This window comes from Ornithorhynchus anatinus, chromosome 7 (assembly GCF_004115215.2).
Source record: "Ornithorhynchus anatinus isolate Pmale09 chromosome 7, mOrnAna1.pri.v4, whole genome shotgun sequence".
Classification (NCBI taxonomy): domain Eukaryota; kingdom Metazoa; phylum Chordata; class Mammalia; order Monotremata; family Ornithorhynchidae; genus Ornithorhynchus; species Ornithorhynchus anatinus.
In genome coordinates, this window is record NC_041734.1 from 72,678,689 (window position 1) to 72,695,105 (window position 16,417).

The 16,417-nt window shown below is 49.2% G+C and overlaps 1 protein-coding gene across 1 annotated transcript in view; it reads left to right on the forward strand.

Moving 5' to 3' along the window:
* The first annotated feature begins 758 nt into the window (after nucleotides 1-758).
* Nucleotides 759-16,417, forward strand: part of KLF7 (Kruppel like factor 7) — a 129,948-nt gene continuing 114,289 nt past the window's right edge. The window contains exon 1 of the mRNA XM_029069783.1: nucleotides 759-1,316. Coding sequence (XP_028925616.1) covers nucleotides 1,215-1,316 — 102 coding nt within the window. The 5' untranslated portion in view covers nucleotides 759-1,214. The remainder of the gene's footprint in view (nucleotides 1,317-16,417) is intronic.

The following is a 16,417-nucleotide window of genomic DNA, read 5'->3' on the forward strand; positions in this document are numbered from 1 at the left end:
GGCGTGCTGCGGGAGTGGATGAGTGCCCCACGTGTCCCTCCCAAGCGCTCAGTCCAGTGCTCTGCACGTAGTAAGCGCTCAATAAATACCATTCAACGAATGAATGAGTGAGTGGGAGCGAGGGAGTGGAGGAGTGAGCGGAGGAGTGAGTGGTTGTGAAAGGGGGTGAGTGGATGAGTGGGTGGATGAGGGTCGGAACGAGTGGGAGCGTGGAAGTGCATGAGCGTGGGGGAGCGTGTGGAAGTGTCTGAGTGTGTCTGTGGAAGTGGGTCCCCCCCCCGCCTTATTTTCTTCCTTTCCTTTTCTCTCGCAGCCCGTCAAACGGGCGGCCCGACCCCCTTATATAGCGCTCTAAAAATAGCAGCCGGAGCCCCGGCCTTCTAAGGCGGAGGGGGCGTGGCGGGGCCGAGCCCCCCCGGCCAATCGGCGCCTCCCTTTCCGGCCTGGCCCCGCCCCCGGGCCCTAAGCGCCGACGGCCATTGGTCCTCGGTGACTTCATGCGGCCCCCTCGCCTCCCTCCCCTTTTACCTTATATGGTCACACGCCGCCTTAATGGACCCTCGCCTCCAAAAATCCCACGGCCGCGCCGAGGGGAGGGAGGGAGGGAGGGAAGAGGAGGAGGAGGAGGAGGAGGAGGAGGAGGAGGAAGGAGAAGTGGAGGAGGAGGAGGAGAATGAAGAGGAGGAGGAGGAGGAGGAGCGGGGGGGGAAGGGGGGATCTACAAACTAGTAGGGATAGGGGTGGGGGGTGGGGAGGGAAGGGGGGAAAGCGATCGCGAGAAACCTCGCAACCTCCCAAAATAGAGAGCAAAGATCGCTTCCAGGAGCCGACGGCGGTGCAGAGATAGATGGCGGTTCCGTGTCAGTGAGTTTGCATCCTCCGGGAGCCGGAGGGATCCGGACCCCTGGAAGGGAGCCGTTGCGTTTCCTACTCCAGGGGAGGAGGACCCCTTTCCGGCCCGCCGTGTCCACCGGACGTGTCGGCCGCATCTCTCCGTCCTCCCTCGATCTCTGTCTTCTCCCACCGCCCCCCTCCCCGCCTCCTGCCTTGATGTTCTGGTGAAGAAGTGGCACCGCAACAAAACTAAACAAAAGGGACCCTGGATTTATGCTGCTTTTTTCCCCTCCCTTCGGGTGAGACAGACACCCGGACGCCCGGACAGACAAAACCGGTGCCGGGGGAGGGTTTTCCCTCCTGCTTTGCCCAGCGGCAGCATGGATGTGTTGGCTAGTTATAGTATATTTCAGGAGCTGCAACTTGTCCACGACACCGGCTACTTCTCGGCTCTGCCGTCCCTGGAGGAGAACTGGCAGCAGGTGAACGATTTAAATTACTCGGGTCGAGCTCGTAGCGGCGGAGACGCGGGGGCCGCGTTGCTGTGGGCTTGGGTTTTTTTTTTTGCTTCTTTTTGCCTTAAACGTGGCTTCTTTTTTTTTTTTTATATATATATATATCTCTCTCTCCCCCTTCGTCTTCTTTTTCGTCTCCCCAGTGTGCGGTCCGGGCGGAGACCCGTCCGCTTTCAAGCGTAAAATACACATCTCTACCCCCTCGCCCCATGCACTCGCCGAATTCCCGTTCAACTTCTTGCGTTAGGGAAAACGGAGACGGTTGTGTATTAGCGGGAAGCGAAGAGGAGATAAGTCCCCGTTTAGTGGACCGGGGAGAAACCGAGGTCGACAGCCGGCAGGTAGACAGGGAGACTAGATCGTGCCTGTGACCGGGTGATGAGCGTGTCTCAGTAAAAAAAATAAAAAAAAAAATAAATAATAGTTTGCTTTAGAGCCGGGGAAGCGGGGGAGGGGAGAGAGTGAAAGCGGAAAAAAAAAAAAAAGAAAAAGATGCCCGGCAAGATCTAGAAGTGACGGGGGTTGCTCGCTTATTATTTATATATTTATTTTTTTGGACTTAAGGTGCTTTCCCTTCTGCATTCGGATGCGCTCGGAAACGGGCTTCGGCGCCGCGTCTCTTAGCCCTTCGCACGCGGCTGGCATGGCGTGGGGTGAGGGGGAGGAAGGGGAAGCATCCCTGCTTTGGACCGAAGTGGATTTGATAGGAAGGGATCTGAGGAGAGGAGAAGGTCTCCGGATTGAGGCCTTGGGAGGCGAGGAGTCAGTAGGGCACTTGCCCCCCATCTCCCATCAAGAAGCACGCCACGTTCTTCAGGATCCAGACATTGGCTGGTCGGGAGAAAGCGTGGATCAGCCGAAATCTTGCTTCTGCGGCCGTCAGGGGGTTAGAAGAGGGAGGTCACCCCTCCGAGGAGGTGATGGGGATGGGAGAGTGGCCGAACTAACCCCTTTCTCCCGGAAAAGGGGGACGTCAAGCAAACCCCCAAAGCCGGGCCCGCGTTCCGCGGGTCGAAGCCGGGTCGAGACTCCCGTCTTTCCCAGGGAACCCGCTTACGGGTGGTAATGGACGTGGGAGGGGAGGCACGTGGTTGCTAATATAACTTCTGTGCCCTATGTGACGGTAACTCGTTAAGGCTGGTGAACGGCAGGATTGCCCCCTTAAAGAGGTCCAGAGCCCATCCTCCGGTATTAATCAGACTCGGGGTCCGTAGGTACCGCGCCACCCGGTGAGATGGTGTTTTGGGGAAGAGAAGTTTGACGGAAGGTCGAAGAGGAGCCCATTTTAAAAATTATCATTGTTGGCACACTCTGGCTGCTCGGTTGCACCGCTGTTAAATTTGGAAAGTTTTCCTCTGGGCCTTGGCGTCCGTTGGTGTGGGTGCATGTGGGTGAGCCGTTGGGATCTCTCGCCTTCACGCACACACACACACGCGCACCTGCTCCTCACGGATGGATTTGACTTTTCACTTTCAGTAGCGAGAGTGCCACACATCCATAAGGTTTTGTTTTTTTTTTAACTCACGATGGGTCTGAAAAAGCAGATTTTATTCAAAATCAACTCCCCACCCCACCGCCTCATAGTTATGGATAGTCCCTCTGTCAGACGGCATTGTTCTCATTTGGTTTCTTTTCTGTTATCGATCGACCAATTAATGTGGTTTTATGTTTTTTGAGTCCCTCGTTTAATTCCTCCTGTCTGGGGCTGTTGAATCAGTTGCGTATTAATAACCGTCTAGACGGTTTAGTGAGCGAGGGAATCTGTCGCTGTAGCCGGCGTGCTGCAGGCTGACAATAAACTGTGATATTCTGCTTCCCTAGTACAGAGGGGGAGGAGAAAGGGAAGTGGTTATATTTATTACCGTCCTGCACCATCGATCAAAACAACAAACTTGTCGGGTTCGAGTTTTCTCCGTAGCGCCCGGGCTTCAGGGAAAGCAGCCCAAGGGGGCAACCCCTAAGCCTAGAAGAGACCAGGGTGGATGTGACCTATGGTGGAGAAAAAGAAAAAAAATAAAGCGTGGGTTCCTTTGTCGGCTTCCAGTTCGGGCTCCGGATTCTCCTTCCAGTGGAATCTGTTGGCCCAGTGCCGTGGGCCCGAGACTGGTTCTTTCCCGCGATTCACCTTTGGCACCCTGTCCGGTTTCCCGGCAATCACCTCTCTCCGTTGCCCCTTCCTCACCCGCCTCCCCATTCCTTTCATCACGTGTTCATAATCCAACACTAAATCTGACCAGAGGGAGAGGAAGCTTTGTTCCATTACCAACAAGGCAATCCCCCAAGGAAAGCTCTAGCACCGTGCCCTGGAAGCTCAACCGAGCTTTGAAGAGGTGACTTGTAGCCCGGGGGTCAGATTCCCGACTCGACCCTGAGCCTCTTTTCCTTCTCGAGGTCTGGTCTCCCGTCTCGTCGCTGCTCGCCAGGGGCCCGGTGCCCGCAACTGTCGGTTCCAGATAGCCATTTGGATTTTGAAATTTCGAACGCTGATTGCAGGACATCTCAGAAAGCGTTGTGACACGTGCCCGTTCAGGAATCTAGGCTCTTTGGCCATTTTCTTGAGGGAATCCATGCAAGAGGAAGTTGTGGGTGCGGGCTTGTGTGCATGCGCACGCTAGGCTATCCGTCTTCGAAGTTTGAATGGGGAAATGGTGCTCCTAATTACGCACTGAAGAAGGTCCTTGGTCTTGGGGGGAGATGAGCGAAGAGGATGAAAGCCGCGTACTTTGATTTGATTTGAAGAGAAAAGTGGGTTGGGTGATGAACCAGCAAGCATCTGTGCATTGGAGAGTGGAATCCAGCTATTCAGAGACTTCTTTTTACACTGCCAATATGGTGCAGTGTTTCTACTTAATCTTCAGTGAACTGGGCCTTTACGGGGGGTCCTGAGCCTACAGTTTTAAGTCAGAGCGGATGAATCCCTTTAGGATGATCTATTCCTAGGTTCTTGCCGCTTGCCATTACACGCTATGAATTGTGTGTTTATGGAAACTGTCATTTTAGGGATTTTAGCGGACACGTGGGACTCCTGACTGGGGTGGCCATTTGTCCGGTTTTATAATGGAGAGCCTGGTCTTCAGCTGGCCTGTCCCCTGTTCGGCAATGATCTGGTTCCCAGTGCTTTAATGTCCAGTCTATACCTACTTTCCATCTGCTGCAGCTCCTGCTGCTGCGTTTCATGGCTCAGAAGCGGCACCTGTGTTCAGAGGGATCCAAGGGGGGAAGCACAATGGCTCTGGAGCAGTTTTGGGGGGGAGGGGTGTCGGGGAACATAGGAGAAATGACGGCCGTGTGATGTCACTTAACGCTGTGTGCTTGGGTAGCGTGTGAGATGTCACCTGTGTCTCGGGGTCTTTTTCTTTCTTTTTCTTCCCCGCCACCCTATTTCTGAAAAAAAAAAAAACCTTGGGAAAGTTTTAAGAGAATAAAAGGTGTAAGCAGGGAAGGGCACAAGGTGCAACTAAAACTGGCTTGGCTTGAACTAGGTGTTCCCAGAAATCTGCTGCTCAGATGGGGCTCAGTATCCAACTCTGAGAGAAAAGTGCTAATAACATTTGCCGATGACAACCCGTCCTTCAGGGGCTCCAATGGTGCTGAGAACTTGAATATCCTGATTTACATTCCTTCTGTCTGCGGTGATTCATTAAGTTAGGAGATAGCAGGGGGGAATTAGGCTCCGAATCTTAGTTGACCCCAAGTTTGCTTCCTGCCATCTAGAATGTAGTGAAGACGATTATGGCTTGCTGTTGGTTGTTAATGCTGATTCATAATGGGCAGATGGGGACAGTTTCAGGCCACTTTTCTCCTTTCGAAAATTTTCCACTGCTCTGGAAACAAATAAATCATTGAGCGTTCCCTCCCCACCCCCTTTCCTCCTTGCGTTAGTCTAATGGCATACTTGGCTACTGCGGGAACTGAAGCATCCCTGTAATATTGCAGTTTCATCTTGGTTCCAGCCACCCTGGAACACTTGATCGAAGCACCTTTGCTTCAGGATGTTTTCTGGAGAACGACCCACGTGAATGGTTATCTTCGGAGACCAGCCTCGTGGTGCACTGTGCTAGATTTGGCCCGTGAGCCTTACACCCCCTTCCCTCCCCTTATCCGTGACCACGGGTGCTGAAACAGCCAGGTACTGTCCTAGAAAGACGGAATCAACTGAAGGTTCCAGCCCCAGCTCCGTCTCTGTGCCCGATTTGCAGAAAACCTCGTTATGAATTGTAATTTCTTGGCAACCGCATGGCCAGGGTGAATTTGTAGACACAAAGGAGCCTTGCAAACCACATTGAAAGCGCAAAATAGCTGGCGTGTGTGTGTGTGTGACAGAGAGAGAGAGAGAGAGAGAGAGACACTTGTGTAATCTCTCTTCAGCTACGAGAAGAATATTTCTTCATTTGAAATACGGTGATTTTGCATGTTTAAGAATGTAGAAATATTCTTTACTCCCTGGGTTTTTCTGTTAAAGACTCAATGAGAAAAGGTAGGGTTTTTTGGTTGTTTTTTTTTTAATAGTGGAAGATCCTGATTGTGTCATCAATCAAGCGCCTGGCCTTTGTCTAAAAATCCATCTGGACTTTTCTTTTATTAAAAGATATCGATGTGTGAGCGGAAGAGGATTCAGCTAATATCTAGTCATCCTGTTTCTTATTTCTGTGTCTTTTAAAGAAGTGAGTAGTCAGGCAAAACATCGGACGGGGGCTGGCGATTTAATCCGTAAGGCAAGGGTGCGTGGAAGGAAACCTTAGCTTTTGTAATTAAGCCAACATAATTTCTATTTGCCATCCAATTAAACAAGGGAAGACACCTGCTTAGGGGGGAGTGTGACATCCGGGATTCATCTCTTTTAAAGAATAGAGCCGAAGATGTAGTGTGACAGCTTGTCAGGGGCCGTAGACGTTCAAGTGCGAGCTGTTCCTCACTCCTGCCTTGGCGTGGAGTTCGGTCTCGGGGGTGGGGACGGAAACCCCCTGTTTAACAGAGTCCCGATAGGCGAAAAGTGAGGATTCCGTGGTCATTTCTGCCTTCCGCATTTTGCGCCCGGGACAGGCTGGTTGGGAAGGCTCTCTCCACCTTCCCCAGTTTCTTCCCCAATTTCCACCCTGTTGGATCCGAGAGTGTGTGCGTGTGTTTTGAAAGCTTCAGGCCCCAGGGGCCAAGTGAGATTGAGAGACTAACTCTGATTTGCAGATTTGTTCCTGGAGGAGGGCGTGATGGTTTTACCTTACAAGTGATTTTCTTGAAACGTTCATCTGGAGTCACCACCGGACAGGGCCAGTCTATTTCCAGAGTTTCGCCGAACTTGTGCTGTGGGGCCTTTGAGTGTGTGTGTATGTGTGTGTCGGGCTTGGCTTGCTGAAAATTTAGGACAGCTCCCCATCTTAAGTTGGAGCTGGAGCCGGGGGTGGAGTTCACCTTTGAAACAAATCCCCGTTCTTTAAGGGTTCAGCCGGAGTCTTTAGAGCTGGGGCTTGGTGGAAGGAGGTGAAGCCGTTTCAAAGTTATGGCGTGGGAATAAAGGGACCGGGCAGGCATTAGACTGATGCTAGTTCCAGGCGGATGGCAGCATGGCTAGATTTAGTCTTTCCCTTTGATGTGTGGAGGAGCTTCGGGTTTTTCATTTCGGGTGGATGCTTATCCTATTTTCCCTGCCAAATTAAAAAAAAAAACAAAAACAACCAACCCACCTAATGAAGGGGCCAGGCAGGAAAATTCCAATTGTGATGGCACAGATTCATTCTACCGGCTCATGGTCGACCGTAAGCAAATTGTCTCGAGCCCCGACTCTTATTCATAGATTGTAGCCGTGGTATTTAGAAGTACGGTTATTTAAGTAGGTGGTGCAAGTTCTCTCTTTCTTTTCTGTCAGAGACAGAAGGATGTGTGTGTGGGGTTGGGAGAGGCTGAGGGGAAAGGTCTGAGCCGGTCTCCCAAACGTAAAAGAGGCTGTGCTACCCAACAGTCGTGGGGTGGGCTGGGCTTTCCTGAAAAATCAGTTTTCCTGTTGGATTATAAACTCCTTGAGGGCAAGGATCCTGTGTACCGACTCAGTTGTACTCTCCCAGGCATAGATGGCCACTTCCCATTTTGAGCATGAGGGTGAACGGGGGGCCGGAATTCATTCAGTTGTATTTATTGAGTGCTTACCGTACCGAGCGTTTGGGAAAGAACATTACAACAGTAAACAGGGACAATCCCGGCCCAGAACAAGCTCACATTTTGAGTGGGGCTGGGGACCGAGAGAGGGCAGGCTTCATAGAGCCGCCATTTTGGACCTTTTGAGCACTGTTAGGAAGTTGAGTCTTGTCAGAGGCCCAGGATGAGGAAGTCTGGGAATCCAGTTCAAAAAGCAGTGGGGGCAATCGCTCCTGTGTATTGGTTCCCTATGCTTCCAAACACTGACTACAGTGCTTCTCACCAGTTAGGTGTTCAATAAATAGTATTGATTTTTCGTTTTTTAATCATGTGGTAACCTGGAAAATTTACACTCTCCAGAAAACCGATTCCAGTCAGTTCCAGTAAGCAAGAGCTGCCGTGGGAGTAATTCTGTAGCGGAGGAAGGGAGGGAGAGAGGGAGCAGTGGTTGGGTAGAAGAGACACTGAAACTTCATATGGAAAACATCAATCCAGAAATTGCTTTGCCTCTGACATTTTGCCAGCGGAGAATCTACATTAACTCTTTGATGGAAAAGGGCCCCGGTCCATGAGAATCTTTGGAGAGGCTTTTAAAGTTCTGGTGGGAACTGGATGAGTGGGAAGACCCTGAGACTGAATGACTCCCCTAAAAAACAGAAAAAAAACTCCACAAAGTGGAATGAAAAACATATTACATCCATTATTAATAACAATAATTAAGTAATAATTGTGGTATTTGTTAAGCACTTAACTGTGTGTCAGCATTTACCTGTTCTCAGCACTGGGTAGATACGGTATAATCGGGTCCCCCGTGGGACTCGCTGTCTGCTGCGTGACCTTGGGCAAGTCACTTCACTTCTCTCTGCCTCAGTTACCTCATCTATAAAATGGATATTAATGCCGTGAGCCCCACGTGGGACATCCTAATAACCTTGTATCTCCCCCAGAGCTTAGTACTGTGCCTGGTACATAGTAAGTGCTTCACAGATACCACAATCATCATCAGGTAAGTGGGAGAACAGGTCCTGAAAACCCATTTTGCAGCTGAGGAAACTGAGGGACAGAGAAGTTGATTTGCTCGAGGTCACACAGCAGAACCGTGGCAGAACCGAGATTGGAACTCAGGTCCTCTGACTCAGGTCCGTGCTCTTTCCATTAGGCTGCGCTTCTTCTCCTTTTCATGGACTGGGGACTTTTTCCGTCAAATAACATTACGACTATTAAGAACCCCCTCGCTGACCCTTGCTTTCAACACTCTCACCCACCACTGCCAGACTTCAGCTTTCTCTGTCTTCAAAGGCCTCGGGAAATGCCTCCTCCAGGAGGTTTTCCCTGATTAATTTTCTTTTCCCTAGGTCATATCCTCTCTATCACCACAGCACTAGTGTACTCCCAGTTTTCATTGCACTTATGAACTCATTTGTTTTCACTACCCTTTAAGCCCTTATTTACTTATCCATCTTTCTGTTCTCGCTGATTGTAAGCCATTTTGGGGTCTCTTTTCCCCCTTTAGATTGTAAGATCTTTGAGGGCAGGGGTGATATCTTTTACCCCTACAGTGCTTTGTACAGAGGCACTCAATTATAACAATAAAAATAACTGTGGTCTTTAAATGCTTACTACGTATCAAGCGACGTACTAAGAACTGGGACGGATACAGAACCATCAGGAAGGATGTAGTCCCTGTCCCCTTGGGGTTCCCAGTCAAAGAGGGAGCACAGGTATTTAATCCTCATTTGTACAAATGAGAGAAGTGAGGCCCAGAGAAGTTAAATGGCTTACCCAAGGTCACACAGCAGACCAGTAGCAGAGTTAGGACTAGAACCCCGGTCTTCTGACTCCCAGGCCTGTGAACCATCCCACTAGGCCAAGCCGCTTCTCAATAGCTGCTTGCGATTGATCTATTGAAATGGGAAGTATCTGCACCTGAATTGATGAATGAGATTCCTTTCAGGGACCAACAAATGATACCAGGCTGATGCTTGCCGTGGTGGTCTCTGCCGCGGGGTGAGGGTGGGAGGGGGGGAAGCGGAGATGAGATTCCACGAACTTGAGCTCTGATGCCTCTCTCCATTAGCCCTTGCCACCAGGTGTTTGCTTTCTGATCACTGCGAGATCCAGGTCTGGAGTGAAGGCAAAGGGGATTGGAGTTAAGTGGTTCTAGGTGTCCACCCTCAAGCTGTTTCTGTGGTTCAAGAGCTTAGGAGCAAATGAGCTTCCAGTGCCCCACGGACCCTTGCTTGGTCCTGGTTCATGTTGGCCTTCGGTCTAATGCATTCTGGCCCTGGGATTGTACGTTCAGTGCTACTTGCCTGTACAGTGCTCTGCGCGCAGGAAGCACTCATAGAATACCACTGATCATGAGGATTCAGCTCTGTTTTACTGTACTCTCCCAAGCACTCAGTACTGTACTCGGCACACAGTAAGGGCTCCAATACCATTAACGATGAGGATTTCAACTCTGTACACAGTAAGCGCTCAATAAATACCACTGATGATGAGGATTCCTACTCTGTTCTATTGGCCTCTCCCGAGCCCTTACTACAGTGCTCTGCTCACAGTAAGCGCTGCTTCAATACTATCGATCGCTTGATTACTGCCTCCTCCTCTTGCTCCCACCCTGCGTCATTTTCAGTCATCCGTTTGCCTCTGCTCCCCAAAGAGCTCCTGGCATTTTCCGTCCCCTGGCCAAATTCTGTCTCTGGTATCCTTGCTTTTCTTCAGGAGAGCACTTCAGACTGAGGTTGGTTCAAGTAATTCATTCTCTCTGGGCACTCGGCCCCGTTTTTCCACTTACCCCAGACCTCCTCGTGGTTTTAAAGAGGTGGACTCCGGCATTGATATTTCTTGGATGCTGCCAGACACGCATTAGGGCCCCGTGTCTCTCTGGTTCCCTATTATCTGGGTTCAGTCGCACGGGCTGCATCTTTACCTGCGTTTGGATGAGGGCGCGTGCTCTTGCAAGAAGAAATCCAGCAAGCAGAGTCACGGTGGAGATAGAGTTGAAGGGGATTTGGACACGTTGGCTGGATGAAAATTAGGCTGTGGGTAATAATGTTGGTATTTTCGTTAAGCGCTTACTATGTGCAGAGCACTGTTCTAAGCGCTGGGGTAGATACAGGGGAATCGGGTTGTCCCACGTGAGGCTCACAGTTAATCCCCATTTTCAGATGAGGTAACTGAGGCACCGAGAAGTGAAGTGACTTGCCCACAGTCACACAGCTGACAAGTGGCAGAGCCGGGAGTCGGACCCGTGACCTCTGACTTCAAAGCCCGGGCTCTCTCCGCTGAGCCACGCTGCTTCTCAAGCACTTAGTACAGGGCTCTGCACAAAGCTCTGCACAGAGTAAGCGCTCCATAAATAACGATTGAATGAATCAGCTCATCCTCTAGACTCGTGTGCTTGTTTTGGGCAGGGAATGTGACTACCAACTCTGTTATATTGTATTCTCCCAAGCACTTGGCACGGTGCTCTGCACACAGTAAGCACTCGATAAATACGATTGATCGTGGGGTGATCCATACCAGAAGGTCATAGGAAGTCTTGTTTCCTAGCCGAGGTGCTGGCAGGTGAAGCCTTAAATGCATGTTATGGAAGGATTTTTGTAAAAAAGAAAACGTTTCTGACTGACTGGGGAGGCTTAACCAGAGAAGGCAAATATTTATGGTGGAATCCTGCTTTTTGGGAAACTCTCAAGTCCTCAAAAATTGAAATTAGCCATGGTGAAATATACTCCGATCTACAGTAACACAGATTCGACCTCCAGATCCCCGTGAGCAGAAATTAGGTGGATCAGGGTCTCAGGTCTGTTACTGTAGATGGGGGTGGGGAGGAAAGGTTCTCCCATTTGACAGGAGCAGAAGAGAAAATGTATTTTTTGTCTTTAGAGCTCAGTCTGCAGGCGTATGTGTTTGCTCAGCCAAATGTACCAACTGGAGAGTCCGCCAGAGTCTTGCTGCGATGCTCCTGGTTTGGGTCGGAGCAAAGTGTGACCAAATCAAAGATGGCAAGTTTTCCAATCCTAGGCCCCCTTGAAAGATTGCCCCCCCAGAGTACCTCAACCAGATCGACTGTTTTTCTGTACTCTCCCAAGTGCTTAAGACAGTTCTCTGTGCCCAGTGAGTGCTCGATAAATAGGATTGAATGAATGAATGAATGTACTGGTGTAAAGTGTAGCCTCTGCATTGAGGCCATAATTTGAGTGATCCGGGCTATTTCCTCTTGTCTTCTGCAGATCTGCCCCTTCATCACGACTGTCGGATCCTTTTTTACGGTATTTAAGTGCTTTTTATGTGCCAGGCACTGTCCTAGGTGCTGGGGTAGATCCAAGCAATTCAGGTAGAACACAGTCCGTGTTCCACGTGGAGCTCGGAGTCATAATCCCCATTTTACAGATGAGGTAACTGAGGCACAGAGAAGTGAAGTGACCGGCCCTAGGTCATACAGCAGACATGTATGCAACCCTGGGAGTAGAACCCAGGTCCTCCTGGCTCCCAGACCTGTACTCTTTCCATTTGGCCCTGCTGCTTCGCATGTTCCTTGTGGCTGAAGCCTGTGCCTCCCAACTCTGTTACGTTGTATTCTCCCAAGTGCTTAGTACAGTGATCTGTATACAGTAAGCGCTCCGTAAATACCACTGAAGCCTTCACTGTTGCCCTCTCGACAGATGTCCCCAGGGGCCATGGAGCAACAGCAGGATTTCATCTGCTCAGGCTCTTCTGAGAAGCGCAGAGTAATTTGGTGTGTGTCTTTTATTCATCCACCCATCATCTTTCTCTATTAGGGAGAGGGAAGATATTGTTCCCATTTTGCTGGGGGGGGGGGGGCAATTGTGATATTAAATATCTTTCCCAAGGTTCCGCAGCTTGTCAGTGGGAGGCACGGCTTCTTAGCTGCGGCCTCTTTATCCGGGTGTATGGGAAGAAGTTTTTTTTGCTGGGTTTGGTTTTTTTCGTCTATGATGTTTAAAAGCCAGAGAAATTGTAAATGGGTAATTTACCTGAGGAAGCAGAATCTATTAGCAGAGCTGTTGCCTGAAAACTGACCAACAATAGATTCTTTAGATCCCTCCCTCCTTCCCTACATTCTCTCCTTTCTCTCTCCCTCCCCTTCTCTCTCCCTCCTCTCTCTCTCTCCCCCCCTCCCTCCCTCCCTCCCTCCGCCTTTCTCTCTCCCTCCCTCCCCCTTTCTCTCTCCCTCTCTCCCCCTTTCTCTCTCCCTCTGCTCCTCCCTCTCTCCAGTCAATCTGTCCATCCTTGGTAGTTAAGCACCTACTGTGGGCAGAGATCTCATCTCCGTTGCTGTTGACCCCTTTCTCACTTCCTTTCCTTTCATATCCAACAGACCACCAGTCCCTTATCTTCAAAGTTCTACTAAAATCATATCTCTTTCCAGAAGCCTTCCGTGACTAATCCCTCATTTCTCCACTTTTTTCTCCCTCCCCTCTACATTGCGCTTGTGCCTGTACCCCCTAAGTACTTTGATATCCCATCCCCACAGCCCATATGTACAAATCTTTATATTCTGCTGCTTCCACTGTCTGTAGTTTATTTTAATGTCTGTCTCTTGTATAAGCTCTTTGAGGGCAGGGTTAAGGTCTGCCAATCCCAAGGTACGGTGCTTGGCACATAGTAAGCGCTTAACAAATACCATAATTATTATTACAGTGAGCTGCACACCGTCAGCTCTCAATAAATACCACTGATAGGTGGCAGAACACTGTACTAAGCGCTTGGAAAACTACAATAGAATAAGTAAGACATGATCTCAGTCCTCAATGTCCCCTTCTTTGTCTCTCCCTCTCTCTCTCTCTCCCTCCTTCCCTCCCATCCTTATCCTCCCTTCCACCCTCCGCCCCCATTTTTTCCCCTTATCCCTCTTCTTAGTTACTGCTTTAGCTATTTCTCGTAGCTTCAAGCCTGCTTTTCAAGAGCCAGAATTAAACCTATATTCTCCATAATGCAATACTGGTTCCTATACCTTGTAGCATACCTAATGGCTCAGCTTATATCTGCTCATAAGACCGAATGAGGTTTTATGAAGTCCATAAACATCTCAGATAGGATTTTTATTTCATTTTCCCCTTCAAATAAGACATAATGGAAGCACTCACATACACAAGGAATATAGTTTTCATGATAAAGTGGGGGATCTTGAATTGGCCCATGAAAAGCAATAATTTGATGTGGCTCATGTTAGAAGTGTATATGGAGGAGAGGAAGAAATATACACATCGCCATAAAACTAAGAAATGGTTTTCAAATATTTAAGGTTTATCACTACCTAAGGAGAGATTGATTGTACACTCATAGGTACCGTCCCCGTAGTCGCCTTCGCATTGGTGGATCTTGTATATGTGTACGTATGCACGGAAAAGAGAGATTGGAAAAAAACCTAGCAAGCCCACGGTCTAATAGGATTGTTCCATGAAACAGCCTTTCTAGGTCTTTGTCTGGTTTAATTTGAAATGTCTCAAGGGAGAATGTGCCCACACTTCTCTCAGATTCATCGACTCTACCTTGGGAAGATCATTTCACATTTTAATTCAGCTCACTCTTAGCAGTTTATCCTGAAATCGGCCTTAGTTGTCCCCTGCCGCCTCCCTGCCCTCCTCCCCCCAACTTTTTTCTTTTCCGAATTTATTCCTCCTCTCATCCTGGCGTTCTCCAGTCCTGAACTTAGAAGTGATGATAATAACTGTGGTATTTGTTAAGCGCTTACTATGTGTCAAGCCCTGTTCTAAGTGCTGGGGTAGATACAAGGTAATCAGGTCAGCCACAGTCCATGTCCCATGTGGGGCTCACAGTCTTAATCCCCATTTTCCAGATGAGGTAACTGAGGCACAGAGAAGTGAAGTGATCTGCCCTAAAGTCACACAGCTGACAAGAGGTGGAGCCGGGTTTAGAACCCATGACCTCTGACTCCCAAGCCCATGCTCTTTCCACTAAGCCATGCTGCTTCTAGGCATGATCCTTGCCCCCAAGGAGCTTATAGTCTAGAGATCTCAGCTAGGAACTTCTAGCCATGACTGAAGCTGCACAAGCAACACCGGTCCCTCCTCCTTGTCAACGGAGGCTGTTGCTCCTGCTTCTGTCAGCGCCACCACCGTGGCTGAGGGGTGGCAGAGAAGGGAGATCTGCCCCCTTGCCCTCTCCTGCCCCGTCTCCGGTCTTTACCCTTTCCGTCACTTTCCTTTCCCATTTCCCTCTCTTCCCTTCTTCTACTCTTTCTACTTGTTTCCATTTTTCCCTTTCCCCTTCTTTCCTTCCCCTCTTTCCTCTTTCCTTTCTTCATTAGACTGGGAGCTCCTTCTGGGCAGGAATCTTGTCTATCAACTCTGTTGCGTTGTGCTTAATACAGGTGCTTAGTGCGAGGGAAAGAGCATGAGTCTGAAAGTCAGAGGACTTGGGTTCTAATCGTGGCTCCACCCCTTGTCCGCTGTGTGACCTTGGACAAGTCATTTAGTCTCTCTGGGCCTCGAGTGCCTCATCTGTAAAATGGAGAGTCAATACCGTTTTTCCCTCCTTCTTAGACGGTGAGCCTGATGTGGAAGAGAGGGACAGTGTCTGATCTGGTTTTTTGTGTCTTCCCAGCAGTTAGCACAGTGCTTGGCACGTAGCACTTAACAAATACCACAGCTGTTATTACTATTATTTATAAAGTTCTCTGCACACAGTAAGCGCTCAATAAATACCTCTCTCTCTCTCTCTCTCTCTTTCTCTCTCTCTCTGCCCAGTCTTCTTCACTAAGCCATCCTCCCCGCCCCCACCACGTCAACTCTCCTCAAATCTGTTCACTTTAGGTGAAGCAACCCTATTCATTGGGTAATTTGTCTCCGGCATCATAAATTAACGACTTTTTGCTCTACGTCATATCTTGAGTCTCCTGAGTTCTGCAGTCCCAGCTCTCTTGAGCTATTTTAGGTTTTTGTTGACATGTCTAAGTCAAATAAGTAACTATGCCAAATGTTGACTTAGTTCGCCAGTCAAACAGAAATTCCACTCCTCAGATGCTCTATGCCTTTGGGGATATGTGCTGTCTTTGGCTTATCTCTCTGTGTTTTTGTTTCGTTTGGCGACTCATCTCAGTACCGCTCAGCCTCCCTCTGCCATTTACTAAATATAGGGAAGATTAGCCCGCTCTCGAACCTGGATTTTCCCCTCTTCTCAGAGAAGTGGGCGGCGTATCTGCTGAACCCTGGGCATTTCCCCTCAGAAGCTCAAACCGATTTGCTTTCTTACTTCTGCCTCCCCGTAAGGCCTCACAGTATCTTTAAATATTTCCTTTCTCGTTGAACGTCTTCGCTTTAGGTTATATTTTCCACGATGGGGCTCGTTTTTGCCTGAAGCATCCAGGTTCTGTTTTAGGTCGTGGTCGTTCGGGATAAAAAACACCATGCCGTGGGGTTGCTTTAATCCTCTTTCCCTTGGATAGAAACCCTTGTTAGTTTCCTCCGTATCCGGGATCATTCACTGCCTTTTCTCATTCAAGAATGGTTATTAATAGGGCTTGCCGGTGCTCATCTTTCTAGCTTGGATTTGGTGTTCCTCAAACAAACTAGATGGATTTCCATTTGTCACTATCATTTCTGCCAGTTTGCAGCCCAGTGACACAATGCGAATTAATGTGGAAGAGGAGGGTAAGTAAAATGAACTTCCTCTGTGCTCCGTAGAGCTGCCCTGTGAAGGCAAATTAATTTTAGTTCTCAGTCCAGATGTCAGGGAACTATTTTGATTTCCTGTAATAATTTTTCCACCTGGACGATATGTGGAATGCCAGGCCTAGAGCAAGTGTATTTTAAATGATTGGAGAGACATGAGAAGCCAGCGTACGAGCAAAGCAAAACAGAAGGAAGGTTAGAAGGTTCGGGGGTGGGGGGACTGCCTTAATTTTCTTCTCCCCTTCCTCGTACCTCAGTGTGGCCTACTAGAAAGAGCAC